Source organism: Ixodes scapularis, unplaced genomic scaffold, assembly GCF_016920785.2.
Source record: "Ixodes scapularis isolate PalLabHiFi unplaced genomic scaffold, ASM1692078v2 PGA_scaffold13__105_contigs__length_92229423, whole genome shotgun sequence".
Taxonomy (NCBI): Eukaryota; Metazoa; Arthropoda; class Arachnida; order Ixodida; family Ixodidae; genus Ixodes; species Ixodes scapularis.
In genome coordinates, this window is record NW_024609839.1 from 80,907,826 (window position 1) to 80,935,535 (window position 27,710).

Sequence of the window (27,710 nt, forward strand, 5' to 3'; positions counted from 1 at the left end):
ATTTTTTTCTAATTCGTAATAAAAATTGTAAGGAAAGTACTGTGAAGAGTAATCAATTACTTTCTGGTCATTTTTCAGTCACTTTTGTGATGCATTAATTGATAACTGTAATCAGTTACATTTTTGAATAAAGTAATTGTAATTGTTATAAGCGACTTCTTTTTTTTTTTTTTCAGTCACGCGTACAACACTGGGTGCACGCCAGACTTCGGGATACCAGTAGTACAGCACTAGCGAAAATTTCTCATCTACAGCTGAGATACCAGGACGCCCATTTGGGGCTCCTTACGGCGAAGCACTCGCTCGCTCGTGGCACCTGTCTTGGGCGTTCGCGCCACAATGGTTGTCAGTAGAGTGCCTTCATGTGCGCTTCGCATAGAGTGATGCCAACTGCCTGTTTCCCTTTCCCACACCCTCTTCTACCGCCATTTTGTTTCTCTCATTGTTTCCCCGTGCGCCGGAAAGTGGCCTTTCTGTCCATCGGTAATCCCATCCGAGGGGGAAAATGCTAATCCTCCCTCCGTGGGTTCCACAACGCTGCTCCGAACTTCTGAGATAAGGTGCTTGTTTCCGGGAGGGTTATAAGCCCCACGGATTATTGCCGAGGAACAAAATGGCTGCTGGTTTGTCGGCGAGTGGTATTACAAAGGGCGGCATCACCCTAGCAAAGCGCACATGAAGGCTCCCTAGTTGTCAGTACAAGTTGTAAGGAACGCCAAGCGTGAATTTTATCCGGGGGCCCTCCCTTTTACGGGCGACCTCCAGCCAACGACTTTCTCTTCGAACTCCCCGCGACTTCGCTTTCGCTCAGCGTGCGTTGTTGCGACCTCGATCGCGAGCTGGATTCCATCTGACAAACCAATGCGACCGATAAGAAGGCGGTTGCGCCCTTAGGAAACCGTGCAGCCTTTTTGTTTTTCTTATTATTAATAATATTATTGCGAGAGTTTGTGTTTCTTGGGGTTTCGCTTCTGCTCACCGGTTCCGTTGATCATGTTGCAAGTGGGTCCCTTCCAGAACGGCAACTGCCTGGAAAGGAGGCGAAAAGAAAATGAAAAAACGAAGGTCGCGTGAACCTCCAAGCCACGCGGTACGAATTTGGGCGCGGCAAGGCTATTTTGTCAAGCTGAGTTGGTTGCACTTGGTAGATGGTAATGACAGGACTAATTCGATATATATTTAAAAAAAGAAGATATGTCAGGATGAGCACATTGCAAGGGGATATTTTTTTGAAAACATGGAATGCTTTAAAAAGAGATGAGGTGAGCTCACGTGACATTAACTTTCCCGCTAAATTTAGCGGGAAAATTGATGTCACGCCTTCAAGTCCTGCTGGCACGTGATTACGTGAGGTCACATGACGTCACGTCACGTAACATCAATTTCGCCGCTAAATATTACTGCAGTTGGGGTGACAGGTTTAAAGTCCACGTCGCCTCCTCTCAAGAAGCGAAAAGTGCTTCTCCTGTACTTTTATCCTGTCACCAACCTTAGTGGGGTCTCGAAGCTTTTGAATAGGAAGTTTGAATGAGAAGACCTTGTAACGTGTACCCGCTTTTCAGATGGAGAGCAGGCGTCTGATGTCTTCATTGTTCGGATGGCGAGTTTAGTTTAATACATCTTTTTTTTTTTTTGGAACCTCAACTCTAGTCCAATCTCCTTTTCTGTTTTGATCTTTCTTAGTCTGGAGGTTTGCTAGACTGTTTCTTTCCAATTCTTCCTGTTAGTTTCTTTTCTCGAGACGTCGGGTTACGTGACGTGACGCTAGGTAACATTACGCGGAGACGTGACGTGACGGTCACGTGACCACGTCCCATGGCATCGGGTCACGTGACACTACAATGCCATGTCACGTTTAATACTTTCGAAACAAATTTAAACAATCGTTAAAACTAAAGAAATGATAAATCGCTGCCAATTTTTTTTCCTCCGACCACCTTGGGAATTACCAGGCCGCTATCTGAAGGTGTGGCCGCGCTGTTAAGACATTTTCGCCGTTATGGTTTCGTGTTTTTTTTTTCTGTGTGGGACAGTTTTAAATTCACACACACACACACACACGCTCACACATACACACATGCGCGCGCAAACATACACACACACGCTGAGCGATCACGTGAGAGGTTCACTGTCGCCTTACTTGTGGTTGTTCCACTCTTCCAGCTTGGCGAACTTGGACGAATCGTCCACCCCCGTGTACACCGAGTACAGCCCGTCGTGACTGTTGTTCTTCTGCAGAAACAAAAACAAATAACCAATGAACAAGAACTTAAGAAAAAAAAATATCGGAGCACAATTATATATTAAGATGGATGCCAGACTTGTGCACCGAATCAACATCCCTTAGAATAATAAAAACTTGCGCACTCGACCTTCGACATCGCAGCGAGATCGAGCGCGGACGCGGATTGGTCACGAGCGCTGCGTCAGAGCTCGGCTGAACCCCTCGTGTCCAATCAGCGCGTTGAAAGACGCTCGGCGTCGAATTCGGGTTCAATCGCCGAGTTGGCGCCGTCCGCCCGTGATGACATCACACGAAGGAAGAGAAGGACACGGCGTACGCCTCGACTATTCTCGTCGGTGTTGTTGACTGAACCTCAAAGGCTGTGACCGGTACTACAGCTGCCCTGATTCAGGTTAGGTTTCTAACGAAGAAAACATTTTATTGGCAGGGGGCAAGAAGTTGAAAAGAGATGTAACGTCACTAAAATATGTAATGTCAGGGACAGATGCAACGTCAGGGTCAAACGTAACGTCACGGACATATATGTCAGGTCACGTACGGAGTGTTTCTTTTTGCTAGATTCAGTGGGGAAGGTCTTTCCGCCAAATTTATGGGGCGATTGCCTTCGTTGAAGCCTCATTTTATTCCAAAGTTCAACGGAAATGGACGTTTCGATTATAGGAGTTTAGCGGAAGCCTAAGTATCCTTACTCGATATTAGTAAAACGTTGGCGCACCTAAGACAATTTCTGAAGCTAAAGGACATCGTCAAGTTCACTGACAGAGGAAGGTCTTATAAGCTCAGACGAGTGATGAATAAATTGGCCGCAAGTAAAATAGATTATTTTAATGCAGTGGCGATAAACAGGAATAGACAGTGGCAAACTCAAAAGGCCGCCGGCGACTTTTGCGCTTAGAGCGCGCTTGAATTTAGCATCTCGTTCTCTAAACAAACACACAACACGTGTGCTTCTGTAGCCTCCTCTTTACTGACAAAGCCTGGCAGATCGCCACGTGACGCGGCCGCCGACAGTGAAGAGGTAGAGCGGCAGACAAGAGTCATGTAACGGGCGCCCCGCTGCGGCGAGACGCCGAAACACACTTGTCCCGAGCGATGGAATGTCCGCTCGTGCTTCTCGCGTTCCTCCGGCAACCGCTTCTTTTCTCGTCGGGTTTGAAAACCACGTTTCGGGTCCTCGCCGCTGCAAAAGCTGTGCGCTGAATACCAGACTCCCCGAGAAATGCTCTGTGCTACCAGATCCTCGCGCTCCAAATCTCCAACCGGGCACTCTATGGCTCCGTCATCGAACTGTTAGGCTCTGTGAGTATAGAGGAGGCTATGGCACTTAGTGTTTCTCCAACAAAAGGGCCATGCTTGGGGGAAAACGGTCTATAGCCCTGACCTCTAAACAGTGGCTCTCGAACATGTATTCCTTCTGAAATATGTGGGCTAGTGTACTGAACGACGTTCTACTTCTCTTTCTCATTAGGATTCGGGCATTTTGGTTTTGTTTTTGCTTCAAACGTTCAAGGGAGACAAACGACAATACGCCGAAGTCTGGGGTGAATAAGGCTGTCACACGTGGGAACCAAATAAGGTCAGACTTTCCGCATCCACATCGCTGAACAAACTTCTTTTCCAAAGTCTCGTTTTACACACGTGTCGCCGCTCGCTGGCCTCCTGGAACAGCTTAGAACAGCTGCCTGTCCGTAGCCCCCCCCCCCCCCCCCCCCCCCCCCCGCCCTCAATTTGTTCAGCTTAGAGAGTTATTTTTGTTCACGCAGCTCTCCGACCGTGAGGTACGTGACAACGAATCGCTTACTAGAGGAAATTCGTTGGCACGCGCCATATGCAGAAAGGCACATTAACTACCGGAAAACAAGGTGAACGTTTCGATAGCTTCGGCGGGGAGTACTCGCCTCCAGGATATTCCCGGACCTGCAACATACGCGGGAAAAAGAAAAGCGAAAGCCAATCGCCTTTTACAAGGTCCTTTCTTTTTTGTTATTATTATTCTTGATCTGAACGCCGGCACGTGGCCAAGGAAACAAAATCGTCCGTTGAGTCGCTCTTTTTGACGACTTTCTCGTTTCGCGGCCGTCGAATCCGTGGGGAAAAAAAAAAAAGAAGAAAGAAAGGTTTATAAGTGAAGCCCGTTTTGTCAGCAGCAGCCCTACAAGGCCACGACAGATTGTAGTAGCACTGAAAGAAAAAGTGTTTTCAATTACATCCCTTATCGCGCGTTCTGCTTGTGCACCGCAAAGCGATAGACGCGTCCGGCGTGGCGTCACCGTGGGCTGACGTCGCGAAGCGCGCTGGCGGTGATACAGACGCAAGCAACGTCACGCTGCGTGAATCCCCTACAGTGATGACGTTTGAAGGGGAAATGCGCGAACACCGTCTTCTAGATTGTATTGGAGTAGACGTCTGTAAGTGCACGGCCCCTGGGCGCCGCCATCTTGGTACCGGCGTGTGCAGATCGTCTGATAGTTCAAGCATTGTTGAGGCGTACCCAAGGTTTCCTGACTGGCGCCCAAACAAAGAGTTTTCCGTCCACGGTGGCCAGACTAGCTCTCGAAGCGCGGAGGCTGCTTGCGAACGTCTTGCAAATGGGCCGCCGGTAATAAGCTCTGACTGCGACCTTCACGGATTCCCGAGAACTGTATGAATAATTCGTTTCCAAAAGCGCAAGATTGTCTCGTCCGTGTTTCTTTTTTTCTGCATACTATTTAATAGGATTTTTATTGCGCCGTAGCGGCGTTTTTTTTTGTTTTTTTTTTATCGTTTACGTGGGCATTGTCTGCTTCCTTGATTTTTTCTTATGTGACCTATTACGTCGTTACACGCGCCCATTTCTGTAAACTCGTCCGACGAAGCGTGTCGATTTTTTTTGTGTGTGTGTCTGTTTTTCCGATGGCTAGATTGTTGACTTGATACGCTCCTGGATTCTCAGTTGGTTGTCTTATTTTCTGAAAACATTGTAATCAGGTAATATAATAACTATATTGGTATCGTTGCTAAAAACTATGCTATTTGTTATAGTTTGACGCCACGTGGCATCTTAGACTAAGTATGTAGTGACCGCAGCAGGGATTCACCAAAAACAAAAACAAATTTTGGGTGTGTTTTTGTTTTACATTGTACGTTGCTAAAATACATTTTGCTTGTACGCATCACAAGGGCTCGTCTTAACCAGACTTGTACGTAATTCAACTACCCTACTGAGGTAAATTTAACTTGAAACCACTCTACTCAAGTGACTATTGCTAGATATGGCCAGCTGAACTTAGGAAAATAGAATTGGAGAGAGAAATTCTATTTTCCTAAGTTCAGCTGGCCATATCTAGCAATATGCACCAACAAGCTCAACTACACCCTGTTACTCAAATGACTTTTGAATAACTTAGTAACTCTAAATTACATTTTTATTGTGGTATTTAGTAATTTACTTCAAATACTTTATTTTTATTTCTTGAATGACGAAGTAGCAAAAAGGGGGAAGACCTACACTCTAAGCCCGGTCCCACTTAGTAAGAGGGACATTTCTTCGATTTTTTCCCACTTAAATTTAAGGGGGGCGACAGACCTCTTAATATTACATGGGGATGCTCCCTCTTAATTAAGTGAGACACCACCCCTCTTAAAGTAAGCGGTAAGGCGTCTCCCTTAAATTCGAGGTCAGTCCCACTTTGTAAGAGAGACATTTTTGAGATATTTTCCCCCTTAAATTCGGAGGGACGGTGGCCCGCTTAATATGCAGGAGTATAGTCCCCCTTAAGTCGGGGTCACGCTGCTTATACATCATACAAAATACATTCTGCAGACATGTTCCGGAACGAGTCGCCGCGACATCCGTGCCTCGTACGCCACGAGGCAACCAAATCAAGGGGTTGCTTTGTCACGTGGCATACAAAGCACGGATGTCGCGGTGACTCGTATCGGAACATGTCTGTAGAATGTATTTTGTATGATGTATAAGCAGCGTGACCCCGGCTTTAGGTTATCTCTCTTATTGTATCGTAGAATTTCTGCTCCTTCGTGTTTGGACTGTCGGGTGACATGCTGCACTGCAGTGATATAGTTCTCGCACTTTCGCTGATATTGTTTAACCAAAGTTATTCTGTGCTGCGTAACACAATTGAAATAAAACAGTGACAATCATTAAGAGTAAACACGTGTTTTATTTGCCATGACACAAGAAAATATTTTGAAATGTCTTTATCAAAATAGTAATTTTATACCGATGTTCTGGTAGCTTTTACGGATAAAAAAAGACGTTAGAACGACGCCAGAAATCGGCGTTTCTCGGAAACTATCACACAAAAAATTCCGTGCTGCAAAGTGACTCCTTTTGCCTATCATAAACAAAAACATAACAATCGTGTTAAATTTTTTTTTTTTTTTTTTTAGCGGGTAACATAAAAAAAAAATAAGTATACATTTTTTCCCGCACAACACATGGAAAGAAAATCAGCATAACTCTCGGAGGCAGCTCAGCGAATGTAGATGCCGAAACATATGATATTATAAAAAAAAATGAATTGCGACACTAAGCACAACAAGCGTGACGTTTTGCATTGCTTAATGTCACAACTCAGACTGGGTTTTGTGGTCTAATCATGTTTCGGCATCGTGATTCGCTGAGCAGCTTCCGTGAGTTAAGGTGATTGACTTTCCAAGTGCTGTTCCGGAAAGTAGATTCCTGTGCTTTTTTTAGAGCGTAGTTACCTACTTCATAGCATTAAAAACAAATTATTCGGCGTCTCTTGCCATCAGCAGAAGCTCAGAATTTATGTTGTTTTTGAACGGCCATGAGCAATTGTCTGAGCTTCTCTGACATAAACTGAATCGAAACACTTTATTTTCAACGAGCAGACCCTAGAGAAGTCCAAAGGTTTGTTCACATGCCACAGGGTAAGAGAGTCCCGTTATGTAATACACCCATAAGCACATGACTAGTGCCCCCTCCATAGTCGTGCTAGCGGAGAGTTTAACTGACCGGCTCCCAGAAACGATCCGTTTCTCCGAACCGAAGAAAGTCTTGGGTCCTGGAACTTCTTCGTCAGGGGTAAAATCATCCTGCAAGCAGCAATTGTTAAAAAAAAAAAAAAAAAAATGCGGCAGCGTCAAACTTACATTTCTATTTTTGCATTCGCTTTTTCACATACCATAGGTGATGAGAGAACTCCTGGCCAAATGAAAGATCATATTGTTTTCCTTTAGATACAGAGAGTGGGAATTAGAATGAAGGTAATGAAGCGCTTTCACCTGTTTTCAAGCAGTCGGTAGGAAAGAAATGCGAGAATAAAGTGCAAACAGCTCAAAGATTCGGAACCCAATCTGTATACGATAAAAAAGCGAGTGACATTAGCTTATGACGTAACTTCCGCTACTATTAATATTTGGTACGAGAATAGACTGCTGTTTTAAGTAATTTACGAGAATCGTTTTTGTATTACAAAACAAAACGAAAACGCATTTAGTAGTAGATGAACATTAGAAGTCCCATGTGCTTTGTAAAGCAGGGATTGCATTTGCGGCTCGAAGCTGCAGAAGAGATCTAATGCATGTTTTAAAAAGCAACATAATCAAATAAAAAACATATATATTTCTGTTGACATTTCGGCGCAAGTCATTTATTTATTCTTTTTTTCAGAAACAACGCATATGCCAACAGAACGTAAATAAGCCTACTTACATACCAGAATACAAGCCTACCTACATACCAGAATACAAAAAGTTCATAATTACCGAGTTCATTGTGGGCCGTGTGCGAGTGGCCGCAGTAGACTCATTACTCAGGGTGGTGCGTTCCACCGTGCAGGGGATCCTGGTAGAGCTCTTTACACGAGCAATCCGAGCAGAACCCCCGTCTGATTTCCTTCATGCCAACGTTCGTTGCAATTGCCTCACTCTGAAAGAAGATTTTTAACGGTCAGTCATTTAACGCCCATAGTCAACCTAGCCCTAAAGCGCCTAAGAAAAAAAAAAAAGTTTTGTTTATATATTTTTTGCAGATGTACCACACAGAAAAAAAAATATTCAACCAGCTACAGAAAACAAAGAGCATGAATAAAACCTCCAAAAACAAAAGCATGGTCAACGCCGAAAAAAAAAAAAAAAAAAACAGTAGCTTTGCCGGCGCGACTGTCAAAATATAACGAACAAAAAAGTAAAAAAAAAAAAAAAAAATGTACTCTCGGGCCGCCGCTCCACCCTTCCCCTCTTTCCGCAGACGCCGCGACGCCGACGCAACTCGAACGCGCGAACTGAGAAAAAACCTTTTCCTTTTTTTTTTGTGGGATTTGAATTAGAAGTTCGTCCACCTACCCCCCCCCCCCCCCCATTTTCACATACATACACACACATTATGGGTTTTTGCTCGCCTCCCACTTGAGAAAAAGTTCATAATCACTGCAACGCTAACGATGTCTACAACATAACGTTGCAGTGTAAATTGCTGTAATGAATTCTGAAGGCAAACAAACGCAAAATCGCCAACATTGTTTCCGTCAATCAACGCTCTCGGGCGGTCAACCTCAAGCATTTAGGGTGCACACCGAGAAACAAATCGGCGAGCCAAGCTTACAAACACTGACAGCTCCAGCTAGGGTGCCTTTATGTTGGCTTTGCCTTAGGGAGGGCGATGCCGTCCTTTGTAGTACCCGATGCCGACAGTGTACGCTCACGGATAAAATAAAAGGAAATTGCCGGTAATAAAATGCCGGCGTAGCAGTGCCAAAGCTAGCAGCTCGAGCTGGGAGAAGAACGAACGCGCGTTCAATATTAAAAAGTAGACAAAAGCGTCGGACAGAAAATGGTCTGATATCACCAGCCTAGGACATACGCGTACCAATGGGACACCCTAGCCCGCTAAAAGTGTTTTGTACGGAAGACAGCCCTGCGGCTCACGGCAGGGCAAACGATTAGCGACGCTTTGTCCTTAGCTGAACGAGCAGATCCAGGAAGCGACCGCGTCCGCGGACTGCAGCTGAACACTCTCTCTTTACATGCAAAGGTCGTGCATCTCACAGCCAGCGTGAAAATATTGATGGCTCGTTATTCCCACCCGCAATGCACCCAAAACAAAAGCGTCAATATGACAGGATTACTCACCCGAAGGAAGTCAAACGAGCAGCATGACGCTTGCGGCTCTCCGGCAACGACCGTTTCCAGCTCTCCGTGAATTGGCGCGAAGCCTCAGCACCATCCGAACTCTTTGCCGTGGATTAGTGCGCCTGCCCCTCTCCTCCTGACCGAACTACATTGGTCCAGTTAAGAGGGACCAGTCCCCTCTTAATATGAAGGGAGACGCGTGAATCTTTCTGTCGGTCTTTCCTGTTCAGAGGGACCAACGAAAGGGTTTCCTTGGTCTCTCTTAATATGTTGGTGTCCCTCTAGATGTTGCTATTTTATTTTTCAATTTCCCTCTTAAAAAGAGCTGTCCCCCTGAAAGCATTGTTGTCCCCTCTAAAATCAGAGGGACAGCGCTTTTTATGAGAGACCGGTTTTAGAGTGTACCTTTCAGCGGCTCTGTGACCCACGCGGTCACTTTTTATGAACAGTTTCAACTACAGCTGGAACCGGACACGTAACTCACAGGTATGTCTCTAAGTGTGTTTGCAACATGGGGCTGGATAACAGCGGAGAGGAGCTGGATGTCGCCAAATCTGCCTGCTCGGAGGAAACGGACGTCCAGGGCAGGAGCCCCGAGGTGTCACCTAAGTGTTCGTGAACCGGGGAATCAGCGCCGTAGACCATCAATTCATCGTGTTCCTAAGCTATTGGAGGCAAGCACTTGGCGCATTCGACGAAAGGGATGCGATGAAAGCAGCACCGAAGTTCGCTCGTACCTTTTCGACAAAAGTTTCGCGACTAACCGCCAGAATCGGGACTTCGACAACTACGACACACCGGCTTTCGGGAAGTAATTTGTTGCCTCTTTGGAACCACCTCCGATGCATGGACGATATAGGACGCCAAATACACCGATGTCGGCAACGCGTTCCACTTCCAGGTACCTTATATACACTCTTTGTCACATCCAGCACAAACAGAATTTTCGCGCCTTACTGGTGCGATGCGGGAAGTAGTTCTTAAAAAAATATTTGCTTGTCGAAGGAAGAAGTGATGTTTTTGGCGTTCGAAACGCGCCCGTCTCGATGAAATCACATAAAGATAACCTTGAATGCGCCGAAATATTCTTAATTCAACGCACAAGGAAAGAAATTACCAATTAGTAATGCTCCGCAAGAAGCCGGACTTTTATATATATATTTTTTTTTTTTTTTTTTTGTGTGTGTGTCTGTGAGGTGGACAGTTGTATACTATGGTGCCATGAGTGCGCCTCCGACTGGTGCGCTTACCGTGTCATCGAAGAAAAAGTTCTTCGATTTCCGCCCGATGACGTCATGAAAGTGTCGTGTCGTTGCCTGTCGCGATCCTGGCGGTGGAAACGAGCGGAGTTGAATGTGGCAGACGTCTGTTCTGCTGCAGGTCCCTCTGCAGTCAGACGGTCGGTGGAGACTAAAAGCAGACACGGGTTGGGACGCCGCGTGTCGACAACAGTATTCGCGTTCGCTAGTACTTTTTTTCGACAACACCTCTACTACGAACCGCCAGGATCGCGACGTCCGACACCGTGACGTGCCGGCTCCTATATGACGCGGTTGTAGGTGCCGAGAAACCCGTTCCGAACACCATAATAGACCGATCTCACGAGGAGTTGCGCGACGCCACCGCTACCGCGGTGCATTTTGGTACCTGTAGTTCTCCCCAGTTTTCCGGCCGCGTCGGCGCGCATTGTACGCCCGGCGTTTGGAAATTTTCGGGTTAGCACGAGACTTTTGGCCAGGCGTTGACTCATGGTTTTCAATCGGTGGCTTCACATGTATGCCACGGAGCTATAATAACAGCACCAGGCAAAAAGGCCTCGGATAATATGTCTTCCCGCAAGAAAGAAGCATGGCAAAGAAAGGTCGACAGAGCCGGACAGAGCGGCAGGAAAAATAGCGTTTTACGATTTGTTGCGCGATTTTCTTCATAATTTATATCCAATTATTGCAAGTTAGCTTAAATATGTAAGATTACAGGGCACGAGACATGCAGCGTGCCGAAGTGTTCCGTAAGCTGGAATCTCTCTTACCATTTGCTCCGTAGCGGCCTATTCGTTGATCTATCTCGAATAGGACCTCCGCACTGCTGTGCGGAGGCCGTTTTTAATACATTCTTTCCTCGGAGTATTTTGGTGGGTATAACTGGTATTGCGACGACATGTTTCAAGCACAACTGTGCTTCAAACGATCAGGACAATCACTAAAAAAGAGCAGCGATTCCCGATATGCACCACTTGATATAAAACAACTTTTTCGGAAGCAGCCTTCAGTTGTTTTTTTTCCATACCTACGCGAAAAGATTACATAATGCAATTTAGAAGTGCAACACGTACTTACCGCCAAAAATGTAACGAACGAACCTGATCGATTTTGTGGTGGTCTATTAGACTGGTGTTACTGATCCATTCTGCATTAGCACCAGTCGAGACCACAGAAAAAAAAGCTTCTCCCGTCGGGCAACTGTTAGCGTTCGGATCTTGCGCAAACAAAATAAAACTGAATAGAAACTGTGCACGAAAAATTATCTCCGCCCCAAGCTTTCAGGTATCTGGCATGGTTGCTTCTTTTTGATAGATGCCAATTATTACGGCGCGTCAGGCATGGCCTTTCTGTAGGTCAGTTCTTTGTGTGCATGCTTCTCCCGCTGTTCATCTGTACTCTGTCGCACAGGCTGTCAACCAGAATGAGACAACTTCTAGAAAACTATCGCTGACCGAGAAAGTCTATTTAGCTCCTCTTACTTGATGGCTGATTAAACGTTATGCACAAGACTGAGCACCGCCAAGCTCAGTTTTTCATCACATTTGATGCTGTTCCGTGGTGCTACACCGAGCCGATTGTCCCTCGAATTTTCTTGTTCTTTGCTATTGCACTAGATGTTCACTTGTTTGTAAGGTAATTGAGACGTCCGAGAAGTCAGAATGGTCGAGTAGTGGCGCCGTTGTTTTTTTGTTTTGTTTTTTCCGCGGCCGCAGTGGGACTACCCCGTGAACGGCAGTGGGCTTACGCGTTCACGAAGACGAAGAAGCAGACGACGACGAAGCAGACGACAAAGCGATTCTAAAGCGATAAGACGACTGAAACTGCTTTTCTGCCCTTGCTGAGGAAAGTAAGGCATCACAAACAACACAATCTTATGGAGTAAAAACATGCAAGACAATCAACATGATACCGGGGCGTGTCAAATGATAATCTATGGTGATGTACGTGCGCGCAGCCGTATGTAGCCGGGAAGCCGGGAAGGGATGACTACAAGAAGCATGACGGCGGCACCACTTCCGGAATGCGCGCGCCTGCGCAGTTCGCTTGGTGACATCGGTCAGTATATTAGTAGTTGTCTCAAGAACAGTTAGCGCGAGTGGACAAGGACACTTCTACTTGTTTTTCCTTGTGTTTCGGGGCAACTGTTTTTGAGATGTTTAACCGACTAGGTCATCAACTTTTATGCTTAGTAGATGTACTGACCCCGTAGAAGAGTCCAAAGGTGTTGTTCTTGAGCGGGTTGTTCAGGTTGGGCAAGAAGGCCTTGGCCAGGCGCATGAGGTCCTTCATGAGGGCCACCTCGTAGCCTTCAAACAGCATCTCCTTGGCCATGCGCTTCATGGCGAGGGTCTGGTTGTGCTTACGCATCATGGCGTCCACGATGGGCATGATAAGCTTGGCTGCCACGGCTGGCACGTGCTTGCGCGTCATGGCGGCGATTGCCTGCCGAAGACGAGAGAGAAGACGTCAATTAACGCCGGTCTTGAGATGGAAAGTCTGAAACTTTGAAGGAACACTGGAGGAGAAAATGCTTGAAGTGTATGGGCGAGCTGGGGGGGGGGGGGGGGGGGGGAATGGGGAGTGTTCACATGATGTTAATCTGAAATTTCATAGTTTAATATAAGCATTCTCAGACTTAGAAGAGTTCTAAAAAAGGGCGCCACAACACATTGGGTCTTCTAAGCAGCTTGGGTGTTCCCACTGCGCATGCGCTCTGCACGACGCCCCAAGCTGCTCGGGGGATTTCCGGAACGGGTGTGAACAGGCTATTAGTTTGCCCCCTTTTCTAAACTTTTTGTTACTTTAATCACAGCGACAAATAAAGGAACGCTGAAGTGTGTTGCGTCTTTCTTCATTAATATTTGAAGTACCACCCGGAAGGCTCAAACGTAGTGTTGTATCTACGATGTGGACCACAGCCCAACACCAAGAGATACGTGGTTGCGCTGTCAGTCAGCAAATCAGCAAATTGCTTTGAAGATACTTTTGTGGCGACCGACGTCGCTTTCGGGGAGACGGGAAGCGCGACATGTACGTACCACCACGGGCACGTTGAGGATGTAGACGGTGTCCTCTTCGCTGCCCGCCGACATGCTCGGCTCGAACACGAAGCTCTTCCGGTCGAAATACTGCACCGTGTTGCGCGGCTCGTTGAAGCCTTGGATCTCTTTCCGCCGGTACTCCCTGCAACAATGGATTCACGCTTGATGCCGGTTGACACTCGAGGAACGCACATCCTATGTGACAGGACTCCAAAATAGATACCATAGCGAGCCACATCCGAGTGGTGAGGTATTACTCTGGAATGTTTGCTGAATGTGCTCTTTACGTTCATTCGGGGAACGTCAAAGAGAATGAATCAATTTCTCCCTCATGGTTTCCTAGATAGAGCAATATATTAACGAGTGGTGACCGCTCAGCGCCTGAGAATGTCTCATGACCATCAACAAGTAAATCTTTCAACGATGGGCGGCTCTTCGCAACTTGGCGCCTATCAAAATGGCTGTCATTTGGACGATGGACGGGAAACAGGAGCACGCGTTTCTCTTACAAAAAAAAAAAAAAGAATTTAGTCTCATTTGAAAGTGTAAAGGATTCGCTCAATACACCTCATTCAGTCTCAACTGAAACTCAATAGACTTTTTTCAAATGAGTTCCTATTCAACCGTCACGGGATATTGGCCACCGAGTCTTAATAGACTTCTTCCAAAACTCGAAGCGCCTCATTGCAGCGAATCGCCACGCAGTACACTCTGGGAACTAGTTGGCCACTCAGTTTCGGTTTTGTTTGAAGAGCTTCAATTCATGCTATACCACGCCGTGACCGAATGCGCTGCTTGCGTTTTCGATTGTCCGACTTCCCACGAATGTACAATACTCTGTAAGCATTCTCGAGCGAAGGAAGACTGGGGAACTTTTCTTGGTTCACGACATGCCGGATATTGTGTCTGCGTTTGCAAACGTATTAAGACGTCACTCCGTCCTCTCGCCCGACGATTGCATCATTGAGCTCACTTTCAATAATCCTGTCTAGTACCAGTGAACCACGATTGAAATTTGATCACTTTGAGCCAAACAGGTATTTTGTTTTCCAAACATCCTCTTCGTGTTACTTCAATGAGCAAAAAATAAGCCTCATCCTCACAGGATACTCACAGTTGAGCCCACGTTGACGCATGAACTTTTAGGGAAACGCAATAACTTCGCCCTCACTACTGCACAAAAGTTACTATGATGTCTTCCTCGTGTCATCGTGTATCTCCCACTAAACTTTTATGCCGATTGGAGAATAAGTTTTCGCAAACACCGAGATCGGCTCGCTACGACGGAGTCCCTAACAAGCGCCCCCTACTCCTCGCGAAGCCTTTTTGGATGAGCCTTTCCCGACACCCCAGAACCGTGTCTGAACGGTGGTCCTGAAATTATCTCGGCATACTCAGTCAGGAAGAAAGCAAACATATAACAAATCTTATGGCCATTAGCAGCCGCCGAATGCGCTTGGAACTCTTTAGTTCATTTGGCGCACCGCATAGGGGTTCACGGCGTATACGCGAGTCCGCCGAATAGTGCGACATTCTTTACGAAAGTGCTCGACTGTTGCTTTCTTTAAAACGGTTGGTATGTGTGAATGTGCCTATATGATTGCAGGATAACTTCATGCGATATTGAATTAGTTGAATCCGAGCATGTAAAGACTTTACTTCGTGCTGTGCTGCGGGTCAATATACAGCTATAAAGGGATAAGAAGTGTTCGATTTTAGGTTTTTAACGGCGTCTCCCAGTTTACCTCGCGTACTCGGGAGTATTAAAAAAACAGTAATTGAAAAAAGGTAATTTCGTCAGTGGGCGCATAAAACAAGTAACAAACTTGCCGACCAGCAACACTAATGTAAAGTTGCGAGCTCACTGTACACGAACTTATTTGTTGTTACAGCGTGTTGACTCGTACACAAGCAAGATCCCCGAGCTTCGCAGCGTCGAGATTCCCAGCACTGGCTCGTCCTCGTACCTCGAAACTCTAAGAGGAAGGCTCGAGTACAAAAATAAGCAAGCATGTGTCAAGACAAGCTTTACATATCGTTCGGGCTTGTGCTGAAGCTTCGAGGTCTGGCCATTTAAGTTGTTTTAGAGACCCGAAACGATGTGCTCAAGACCAGGAAACATGACGGCTGTTTTTAATTCACGCCCTGTGTATGATCACTCCTCGACGTGTCGATCGAAACCGAAACCATGCCGCTTTCCTCCCTGGCCAACTAGTTCCCAGAGTGCAACGCGCGCAGTGTTGCTTGCAGGGATTTATGGAAGTAGTCTATTGAATTTTTAGCAATTGCATTTCAATAGAATTTTGGCAATAGTGTTTCAATAGAATTTTGGCAATTGAGTTTCAATAAAAATTTGGAAACGTGTTTCAATAAAATTTATTGCAACTGCCTTCAAAAAAACTTTGCAACTCGTTAAGAACTTTTTGTATAATTCCTTAAAGCACGCAACCTGAAGGAAACGAACACAAACGTCATAACTAAGCACTCACAACACACTAATCGTACTCCCATTGACTACTCCCACCACTACATATGAAAGGTCGGTGACCACCTCAGCATTTATTAAGGTTCCCAGTGTGCTATTTCCCCCTTGGAAATTTCATAAATGATAAACAGTGTTTCGACGTCATTGGACTCTATCCCTTAATAAAGAAACATTAATACGAGCAATAATCGTTCGGTGCAGTAATCCACAAAAGCGATTCCTAGCCGGTATGTTATCGCTTCTCTGGATAGCACCACTCAGCACAAACGAGGCGCAGTAGTTTCTCGCTTTAAAATATTCTATGGCATCTTTTCCGTACGAGGTGACTAGTATAATAGGCTCAATGATGTCACCATGCAGTCACTGACAGAATGAAAACGGCGTGGCGTGTCTTGCGAACACATGAAGCGAGCACGCCCTTCATGCATTCCACCGTGTTTTGACAGCGCGCGCGCGCTTGATATGCACGAGAGGTTGTAGCGTTTTCGAGGGGGAGACTCAAGCTTGAAGGGAGACAAGTGAAGCTCCTCCCCGTTGTTCTCACCTTGTCAGTGACCTTAGAGTTATTATAATGCACCCTACGCTCTCGAAGTTGTCAAAAGTTTTGGATTCCATTAAATGAATCTGAGCAAATATGTTTATGCTGAGAGTAAGTGTACTCATGGTTATTTGCAGCTGTGCCCTTGCTGGACTCCTCAACAGCAAATGGTGCAAGCCAGCTGATGTCAACTTTACTCAATGACAAAAACTCGGTTGAATATCTAATGAGGTGACAAAGAAATGTCTGTCAAGTATTATGACTCAAGGGCATGTCAGTGACTAAGCTCAAGGTAATGAATGATAAAACTCATCTATATATCTAATGAGTAAACTTAAATGGGTGATGCAACAATTTTTCTACTTTCAATAAATACAGCTTAGAATTAATCCTTGACATATATGACCTATGAAACACAGGTTGGTTTCCTTCACCACGCAATGGCAGCCGCAAAAAAAAATTTAAAAAAACGATTGTTGTTCATTTCCTCAACTCGCTGTTAGAAAAAAAGACAACGTGATCTGGAGGCGAATATATGCCGCCAATATTTGTCACATAGGCACGCGTTGAGGTTGGTTAGGTTAGGTTTAGGTTAGGTAAGGTTAGGTAAGGTTAGGTCAGGTCAGGTCAGGTCAGGTCAGGTCAGTTCAGGTCAGTTCAGGTCAGGTCAGTTCAGGTCAGGTCAGGCCAGGTCAGGTCAGGTCAGGTCAGGTCAGGTCAGGTCAGGTTAGGTCAGGTTAGGTTAGGTTAGGTTAGGTTAGGTGAGGTTAGGTTAGGTGAGGTTAGTTTATGTTAGGTTAGGTTCCACCATGGTTCCCCGCATTGTTAAGGTTAGGCTATTCCCGTCTCTGCTGCGATCTGGCACGAGCCACTACCCGAATGCATGTCGAGGCGTTGATTGTCACGATCCAAAATTGAATGTCTACGCAGTCTTCGTGTCCCCTGTATGAGCAGAATTTAAATATCCTCACAGCGGAAATCGCAAGGATTGATGACGCACTCCTTGGGATCGCATTGTTGGCATTGTCCCCACAGCTCCGTCATTAAAATTTGCGAAGGAGAGACTGAAAGAAAAGCTCCGCTTTTATCCTTAGACTTCCGCCGCGACGAAGACGCTTCTTGGTCAGTGGCGTTGCGCTCGAGTATTCTTCGGTCCCAGTAGTGCCAGTCAGCTGGTGTAAAGCGAGAAGCGTTCGTACACAATATCGTTGCACAGCCCATTTAAAATGACCAATATTGAGCTGTTCATAATAAAACTTATTTGCAAATGTAATAAGTTCAAAATAATCAACGTTATGTTCTTGATGATAAAACTTGTTTCCATATATAATGAGTAAATTCGAATGAATAGATACTGAGTTCATAATGAGGAAACTCGATTGCATTCTTAATAAGTAAATTTAAATTAATGGATATTGAGTTCTAAGTAAGCAAACTCAATTGCATTCTTAATGAGTCGATTCAAAATATTATATTTTGAGTTCATAATGAGTAAACTCAATTGCATTCCTCATGAGTAAATTCAATACAATCGGTATTGAGTTTCTTATGACCAAACTCAATTGCATTCCTAATTAGTAAATTCAACAGGATCGATAATGAGTTTCTTATGACCAAACTCAATTCCATTCCTAATGAGTAAATTTTATAGATTCGATATTGAGTTTCTTATGACCGAACTCTATTGCCTTCCTAATGAGTAAATTCAATAGAATCGATATTGGCTTTCTTATGATCAAACTCTATTGCATTCCTAATAAGTAAATTCGTTAGAATCGATATAGAGTTTCTAATGATCAAACTCAATTGCATTCCTGATGATTATAGTCAATAGAATCGATATTGAGTTTGTTATGATCAGTCTCAATTGCATTCCTAATGAGTAAATTCAATGGAATCAACATTGAGTTTTTAATGATCAAACTCATTAGACATTGAGTTTATATTGAGTTTCAATTGACGAAGTAGCTCTAGGTTTGCCCAACACAATACCAGGAAGCTGTAAGTCAACATCTCTACCGGGAAGTCGATGATCTACGAACTAGGGGGCGGACAAAACATCCCAGGCAATCCAGCACCGAAAGACAAACATACAATCAAAATGGCGACATTTTGAAAACAGACCGTGAGCTGATCGCAGTTCAGGGTCTTTCCGCCGACCGTCCGTCTCTTTCCGTCCTTGGCCGTGACGCGGATCTCGGGTCCAGCTGAGCCGTTCACGGGGACATTGCGGTAACAATTTGCCATCCACGCTCGACCGGACCCAGCCGATATGCTACGACGCACTGGTGCGCCTATCTCCACGTCTTCATCGTCGTATATGTCCCCGTCATCGTCAAGTCGTGCCGCCCCAAGCACCGCTCGTTACTTTTCTTCCCTTACCGAAGGGCGCGCTGTGCACGCAACGCTGACCCCGCCGCATAACCATCTCGTTTTATGAAGGAGCGCCACTTAATTATTCGTCGTTGCCTTAATTCGCCAAGCGCAAAGAACGAATGGCCGCAAGACTGACGCGGGTGTGGTATTCGGGCAAAGTACGACCGCGGGCAACAGTCGTGTCTATATCGACCGTATTTGTGAATATGACGAACCGTTGTGGCGACACTGGGATTATTTAGAAAGGTATCGGTGACTGAGGACTACTTCCAGTCACCCTTAGGTGCGCGTGATGGATAACACACGAAACATTCTTCTTCTTTTTTTTTTAATGTGCTTTGTTTTTCAACGCGATCGAAGAAACTATGGCTTGTGCTTCGCTCGATAGCTCGATGTGCAAAACAGGACGGCAGATGAATGAAATTATGAGCAAAGAAAAACGTAGTTTAACTGTCGTGTTCTTGCATATTTCGTTTGATGTTTTAGGCCCTGAAAAAGGACAGCCAACAAATGTTTTCGGTTACCTTCCAGACAATGAATGGTGGAGATTAGAAGATTAGCCCGTCGCTCAAAACTCGAGCGAAAGTTGCTTTCCCCACCCCGTTCAGCCCTAAACTGACAGTGTTGTGGAAACTACGGGCTCCTTGGGCCAGCCACACGCAAGACGATTCCTCCTCCAGTGCGGACGATTAAGACGGCTCGGACCTGAGCTTTTGAATAAAGTTTTCCTCCTCCTCGTCACCCAACGGGTACTTCGAACGCCGACAACGCCACCAAGGGCAAAGCTCATAACCACGCCAGCCTTGCTACGTCACGAATGCGGGGAATATTTTCTTTCTCTTTTTGTTTGCGCCGGATATCCCATGACGCATCGCGCTCTCCGCTCGCTTCTCTTCGAGCGCTTGCTCGAGTGCACCGTTTGGAACGAAAAATATAGCCGGTCGTTCAAAATACAAACGTGCGATTATCATTTACGGTTATTATCCGTCATGCTTGACTCATTTCCGAACGAAATTTGAATATTTAAATTTTTCTTTCCGTACCCCTTTAAAGGGATACTGAACCAAAGAATTTAGTGTCAATAATAAGTGGCGCACATTCTTTCCACGCGCCAGCAGGAGAATAAAAACAGGCTTTTCATCTCTAAAGTGAAAGCTACGTGCTTGCTAGACCAATTAATCGCTTACCTTTTACACCGGACACCACTGTGTAGATGAAAAACTTGTCTTTATCCTCCTTTGGCCCGAAGCCCATACATTTCACTGTCATCTTAACCGCGAATGGAGGTCTTCAACGTCATTTTTGTTGCGCGTGCTCGCGCACACCGGCGGCTGCTGGCTCGTGGAAAGAACGTGCCCGACTTATTATGGACACTAAATTCCTTGGTTCAGTATCCCTTTAACCCCCCATTCACACTGGAAGCGGATCCGCGTTCGCGAAGCGGTTACGAAAGCGGTTGTATAAAGATCCAGTGCAATTGCACGCACATTTGATGTCATCGCGTGCGCGTGCAATTGTACTGAATCCTTATACAACCGCGTTCGCAACCGCTTTGCGAACGCGGATCCGCTTCCAGTGTGAATGAGCCCTTAGGGTCGTGACTGCCAGGCAACAGCATGACACTTGTATGCCGCAATCGGACGGTGACGATGCATTGGCCGCGGTTGGATCTTATGTGCAACGCAATATAAACCCAAATTTGCAGGGTCGTGTCCTTTTCCGCGCCTACGGAATCAGCCGGTCGCGCGCTTTCGGTATGCACGAAGGCGGCGGACCCGCGTATTCCATCTGTGTCACTCGCTTCTGCAACACATCGTCCGTCAACAAACCCTGGCGACATTTTCTCTCGTTGCCGTCGCGTGAAGCTGCGGGAAAATGCGTTCCGTCGTGCTTGCTTGTTTCTTGCGTCGTGCTTACGCCTTTCTTCTACTCTACGTTCTATCATTCCCTCTGTGTTGATGCCTTTCTTTCTTCTCTCGTAGGCACTTCGTGCTTTACGCAGTCAATGTTAAGCACGTATATATATAGTGTGTGTGTGTGTGTGTGTGTGTGTGTGTGTGTGTGTGTGTGTGTGTGTGTGTGTGTGTGTGTGTGTGTGTGTGTGTGTGTGTGTGTGTGTGTGTGTGTGTGTGTGTGTGTGTGTGTGTGCGTGCGTGCGTGCGTGCGTGCGTGCGTGCGTGCGTGCGTGCGTGCGTGCGTGCGTGCGTGCGTGCGTGCGTGCGTGCGTGCGTGCGTGCGTGCGTGCGTGCGTGCGTGCGTGCGTGCGTGCGTGCGTGCGTGCGTGCGTGCGTGCGTGCGTGCGTGCGTGCGTGCGTGCGTGCGTGCGTGCGTGCGTGCGTGCGTGCGTGCGTGCGTGCGTGCGTGCGTGCGTGCGTGCGTGTGCGTGTGCGTGCGTGTGCGTGTGCGTGTGCGTGTTTAAGTAAGAAGGAAATTTATGTTCTGCCGGTCGGATTCCTTGCATGGGCCCGCGTGTTGCGTTTTATCGGAGATTCCGTTTGTTTGATTGGATATGTTCGACGCGTACTTTCTTTGTTCGTTTGTTATTGTTCTGTGTTCTAAAAGGTCGACCACCGTAGTGGGATAACAACCCACCGAAGACCCTTGAGACTAGCTGCTTACGTGTAGAAATCCGAAAGCATGATAGTCCCGCGGGTGAAATATTTTCGAGTAATGTTTCTACACTTATTGAAATTGTTTATGCCGGTTTTGTATTCGGTGTGTGTGTTCGCCTATTCTTTGGCTTGCTCACTCGGCTGTGGCGTATTCGCGTAAGCGGCCACGTTTGCCTGCGGAAGCCGCCGTAGATGTAGACGCCTCTGCCGATATCGAGGCCGCAGATGTAGACGGGGTCGCCTCACAATCCATCGCACGAAGCACGCATCGAGCAGAAGTCCGAAGCGCAACTGACGCGCCGGGTGCTGAGCGCGCCACGTCCTCCTTTTGCACATGGCGCTCCGGCGGTGACACCACGCTCGCCACTGCCGTGGCGCGGCGCCCCCGCCGGCTCCACGGCTTCCGTCACGAAGCACCTGCGTTGCTGTGCTTTTCTTTATGTTTTATTTCGGAGGCGCGTCCGCATTGACGTTGAGGGGCGCGTGCTTGATGGCGTATTTTTATGGCCATCTTTCGAGCACAACGCCGACGCCGCCTTTTCTCATATATGGAACGTATATAAGACTTTCGCTTTAAAATGTTTCATTCCTGCGTGTCATCCGGTTTTGTCAAGCCTTGACTGCTTCGGTTTCGCAATGTAGCGTTGTGACGTGCTATATATTCTGCCGGAGGTTTAGAATAGCAGGACAAGTCGCTCCCACAAAGTTCTCTGCTCGCTACGGTTGGTGGTTTCGTCCTCTCCATTCGCCTTCTCTCCAGCCTCCTCTCTGCTAAAGTGCTAATAGTGTAGTGCTTTGTGGGAAGGGTAATTGACCTGCAACAAAATATGGGCGCGCGACAGTAAGCAGGTGACACCGTTCCTTTAAATATGCGTTCTGCGTTTCTTTTCCTTCTCAGTCAGTGGAGCTCCATATCGGGTATACTGGACGAAATAATAATAAGACATTTCAGCTTGGAATATGCGAGAAAATATAGGTGATGTAAAACAAGAATATGTGACAATCACGCGTTTTTCGTGAACACCTTCTAGCGGCCTGGGCAGATCAAAACGATGTTTTAACGGATACCAAAAGTGACGGCATTCAAAGATGGCTGCGCCCTTGTGGAGATGGCGTAAATAAAGTCCCTCGATAAAACTCGCGCTTAGAAGTACCGCCAGCCATTGTAGTGCAAACGTGCAAGACACGTTGCCACGAGCGGGTGCTCCGCCGCCATTCGCTTCCAAGGGCTGCTAATTTCAGTGCTGCGCCGCCATTTGCTTCCAAGGGCTGCTCGAGACACGGACCTCGTGCACCGGCGCATTTTACGCTACTCGCAAGACAAACGATAACACTTTTTACGTTTCAGCAGTCTCGGGGTGGTAACAATGCCGTCGGCCCACGGCGCTAGAGGTATCACGAAAGCGTCCATTTAGAGCGCTGGAAGATCAGGCGCCTTAGTTGCCTCTGTGCCAGGAGTGCCAGCTAGCGGTGCGCGGTGCCAGGCACTCGTTTCTGGTTCTCCGAGCCTTGCTACCTTGCAGCGTTTGAAATCTAATGCCGGACGCCTCCCTTCGCCCATTGGTCATAAGTCCTCATGCGCTGCATTGTCGCAATGCTAATGCATCGTTAAAAAAGCAAGCGATAGTGGTTTTAAGAAAAAAGCTGGGTTTTTGTTTTTGTTTTGTTTTTTTTTGGGGGGGGGGGGAGGGGGAGGAAAGCGACTCCTCTCTTCCCCCTCCCCCACCTTTTTTTTTTAACCTCGAGGTAAAATTGTTATTACTGTAAAAAAGGACATAAATTCGATTTTTCTTTAAGATGAAAATGCCTCGTTATTGGTGAAAATGCAATTACTCCGCCTGGGACGACACATCCGTTCATCCACGATGTTAAATTTCGTCGTGACTTGACATCTCGTTGGAAAACCTCCCCCCCCCCCCCCCCCCCTTCTCCCAAGCCTGGCCAATAAACCCGCCCCTTTCTTGACCGACTACCAGACTCAAGATTCTGCAAGGCAGAAGATCCTCCTCGCCATGGGGAAGGAGGAAACAGGCAACGGTGGACAGGGTAGAAGTGGGGTTGAGGAGGAAGGGGGGAAAAGAGGAAAGCGTTAACTGGTCGTCGGCCTTTAAGGAATTTTTCCTTCCTTGTAGGACGGTACAATCACACTGGTCATACAAATCCTGTCTTCAGGCATGCCTCCGAAGCATACATACATGTATAAAGCAAACGTGCTACAAGCACGCTGGAGTGTCCGCGGATATTATATCTCATCGTGCGTTCTGAATGGTGTCTGATCGGTTTGAGTGTAGCCTTGAAGGCTCCCCACCTGTAGACGTAAGGACCGGCCTGCTGGACGACCGCCTTGGAGCCGTTGCCGAACTCCTCCGGGTTGGTGATGTTGAACAGGTGGAAGGAGATGTAGATGGGCACCTTCACGTTGCTCCACTTTTCCAGGGTCTCGGAGCCTTCGCGGAGCTGCATTTGCTGCGAAAGTGAAACAAACAACAAAATCAGCAAAAAAGAAAAAAAAATCCAGCGTCTTGATTTTTGTATATTAACTTTTGAAGGCGGGGAAGCACGTTCTTAAATCGAATAGCTTACCCATATGTTGAGTTTAAAATACACAAACCCGGAAGGTGAAAAAAAAAATTCTTCACTTCATCGAATAACCATCGAATCGAGTTCAGCGCATCACGTGACAACTCGCTCCGCGCGTCGCCGTGCTCCTCTCAAAGTTCACGAGACACTCACGAGGCTTTGGATTGGCTTATGATGGCTCGTAGCGTTGTCCGCGGTTCATCGTAAAGCCAGGGTCACAATGTTCATGCGTCATACAAGAGACCAGGGTGTAAGATAGACAGGTGGGGAAACGAGAGCCAAATGAGCGACCGAATTGTGTCCCCCTGTTTTCTCTTTTTCTGTGGCGCCATCTATGTGGAGCACCGCGAACCCTCACTCCGGGTGGGCGACCGCTGGCGATCGGCTAAACTGACGGAGATTGTTTATCGTGGATTTTCAATGGAGGACTGTCGTGCTCTCGGTTTAAGCGCGAAACACATGTACGACGAAACCGTCCGATCCGACGTCCGACCGCGCAATACGACGGTCGGAGGCGAGAGTTTTCAACGCTCTCCGATGCTACGAACACCCTCTCCCCCCAAGGTCATTCCGGCAGTCCGCACTTCGGATCGGAAGGTTTCGTCGTACATGTGTTTCCCGCTTTATTTTGCGCACTCTCCCACAAAGTTGCATGCAAATCCAATTCCATTTTTTTTTTTCTCGCTGCAGCGCCATCTGTCGCAAATCGGGGGTACCCGCAAGCAGACGAGCACACAATCCGGTCACGGCGCTGCGGTAGGCTTCTATGGGTCGTTTCCCCACCTGTCTATCTTACACCCTGCAACAGACAGTATGCAAACGCGAGTCACCCTAATATCCGTGGTCCGAATGCCGCGTGCCAACTTTTCTCCTTGGACTCATTGCCGTGCGGCATTCGAACCACGGATATCGCGCGTGGCTCGCGTTCGAATCGGTATGCAGGCTGTCTTTTGTACACTATGTATAAGCAGCGTGACCCCGGTTTAAGGTGAAATGGAGTATGAGCTTGACCTTGCTTCAAAATGGCGAGAACGCCGACTAGGCTAATGCCAATATTTTTGTTTCACTGTGAGCCCCCGATGGTTTACGGTACGTATTTCGGCAAGCGTATAAGTCGCAAACTCGAGTCCAGGAGCAGACACGGAAAAGTCGCACACCGTATTATTAAATTTTTGTTACTTTGTCTCGGATTTCTAGTATTAGCAGACGTACACCAGTTCGCCTATATTTGTTTCTGTAATTTATTAGTGCTGGCTAATTTATCGATTAACCCACCGATTAATCGATTAATGCTTTAATCGCGATTCAACATTTTTTTAGCCGGTTAATCAGTCAAATTTTGTCGAACCAAAAGAAACTAAAAATTAAATGCTTTCACCACCCAGACGTGGACGGGTACGCCTGTTATGAAGGGCGAAGTTTAGGCGACCTTTTAACGTAAACGTAATGAGCGAGATTTGTATTGCCAGAGAAGTGCAGAAAGTTCCACGTCTCCCGGCCACTTCAACGCTGTGTTAGTGTTCGTTTAGCGCCGTAGAGACTATTGTGAAGGACGGATGGATGAATGGAGGTTAATGGCTATACCCTTTGTAACGGGCGGTAGCTTGCGCCACCTAGCCTATGTCTAAAAAGACAAAAACAAACAATCAAAAGGGGTCACTCTTGCCGGAGAATACCAACGAACCCCTTTGCCTCATGCCGCTGAAGTTACAATGTTGACTCTATTTTCTATCCATAATTTCATTTCAACGCTTACAACAACAACCGCTGAAGTAAAAATCTGTGAGTATAAGTGTTCTTTTTTTTTTTTTTTTTTACAGTTCTTAACTACACTTCGAGGTTGATTGATAATCGAAATTGTTATATTGCTTTGTATATCACCCTAATCAGCATAAACAATTTAATTTAATGTTCTAATAAAATTATGCAGGGAAAGTAACGAAACCGTTTAGTCGATTAATAAATAGATTAAAGGTTGCAATTATTCGGGTTAAAATTTTTAATCGACGCCCAGCTCTATTATTTGTATACCTCGGCTGTCGTCTGTTATTAAGGAAAGTGATTAAGCATCACCTAATCATTAGGGTTAAAGCGTTGTATTACAATTGTTCAGTTTCGAGCTCGAATTGGGGGTGGGCACAGGTCTGTGCTTAAAGGGAAGATGGGGCAGCTCTACATTTGAGAAAATACACTTGAATTGCGTTCATTTCGCCCTTAAAATAACAGATATCATAATTATGTTTTAATGCGACGCGCCGGAGAGTCATAAGAGCACTTTCAAAATAAGGCTGAAGCCCCGCCTACCTAGTCTTGGGCAGCCATGTCAACGACGTCACGTACAGTGACTGTCTTTCGCGTTTTCTCGCGTTTAACAATAGTTGCGCAACAAATGGGTTGGAAGTCATGTTTTTCAAGAACCTCCGTAGCTTCCCTGTAACCAAACTTGCTCATTCATTATTATTATTTATTTATTTTTTTGTATTGCGCGGTGGACATGTCAATGGATGAGCTTACCTTGGTCGAGAAAAACAAGAACTGTTTTTAGCTATCTGCCACGTCATTTGCAGACGACGTCATGACCGGGCTCGCCTAGTTAAACTGCCGCCGACAGATGTCGGAAGTGTCGAGCGCGCCGGCACCGAGCTTAGCAGGCGATCCCGAAGATCTTCGGAAACTTTTCACTATGCCGGCGCGCTCGACGCTTCCGCCATCTGTCGGTGGCAGATTTAAAGGGATTGTTCGGTCCAAACCGGAAGTACTTAAGTTCTTGCGCTCGTTACGTCGAGGGAGCCTTCATGTAGACAAACGTCATTTTTATTTTGATATATTATCTCCCGTTATTAATTAAACGTTTCATGAGCCTATGTACGAAACTGCACCCCGAATTTCGCCAGTGTCAATAATGTTGCCAACGAAAGCAGCGTTTACGTTAGAATGCGATTGGAGCAGTATAAATTCAATTACTCACGCAGAGGGGCATATAATATTCAGATATTGCATGTACGATGAGTCTCGGAGCAATAACAATGATATCCGATTGTTTTCTCGATTATAAAATTTGACCGGACAATCCCTTTAACTAGTCGAGCCCGGTCATAACGCCGTCTGCAAATGACGCGGCAAATAGCGAAAAACAGTTTTTTCCTTTCTTTTTTGAACAAGGCAAGCTCATCCGTTGATATTTTCACCCCGAGCGTGCACTACCTAGCCGCACCTCTGTAGTAAATCTTAACGCGATACGTTGAGAAGCCAATATTTGCGGACCGTTCAAAGTGGGACCGAAGCGTTAGTGTGCATGCTGCACATAGTTACCTGGAACAAGCGACTGTCATTTTTCTTCCCTCTCGTGCAAGAACAAAAGAAAAAGAAAAAGGAGCTGCCATAAAATCTACAAGCGGTCGAATATCCTCATACCTGCCATCAATCCTAGAGGTAGTCAAATTTGATCGTTGCAACGTCCGTCTAAAAGAAAACAC

General features: G+C 46.4%; 1 protein-coding gene across 2 annotated transcripts in view; it reads right to left on the reverse strand.

Annotated features, from left to right (window-relative positions):
- Positions 1–27,710, reverse strand: part of LOC8028186 (lysosome membrane protein 2) — an 81,277-nt gene that overhangs the window by 34,260 nt on the left and 19,307 nt on the right. For both annotated transcript variants that reach the window (XM_040221717.3, XM_029984256.4), the window contains exons 2-6: positions 23,963–24,120; positions 13,641–13,785; positions 12,805–13,044; positions 2,141–2,232; positions 980–1,029 (exon numbers count right to left, since the gene is read on the reverse strand). In XM_040221717.3, the coding sequence (XP_040077651.1) occupies positions 980–1,029; positions 2,141–2,232; positions 12,805–13,044; positions 13,641–13,785; positions 23,963–24,120 (685 nt within the window). The remainder of the gene's footprint in view (positions 1–979; positions 1,030–2,140; positions 2,233–12,804; positions 13,045–13,640; positions 13,786–23,962; positions 24,121–27,710) is intronic.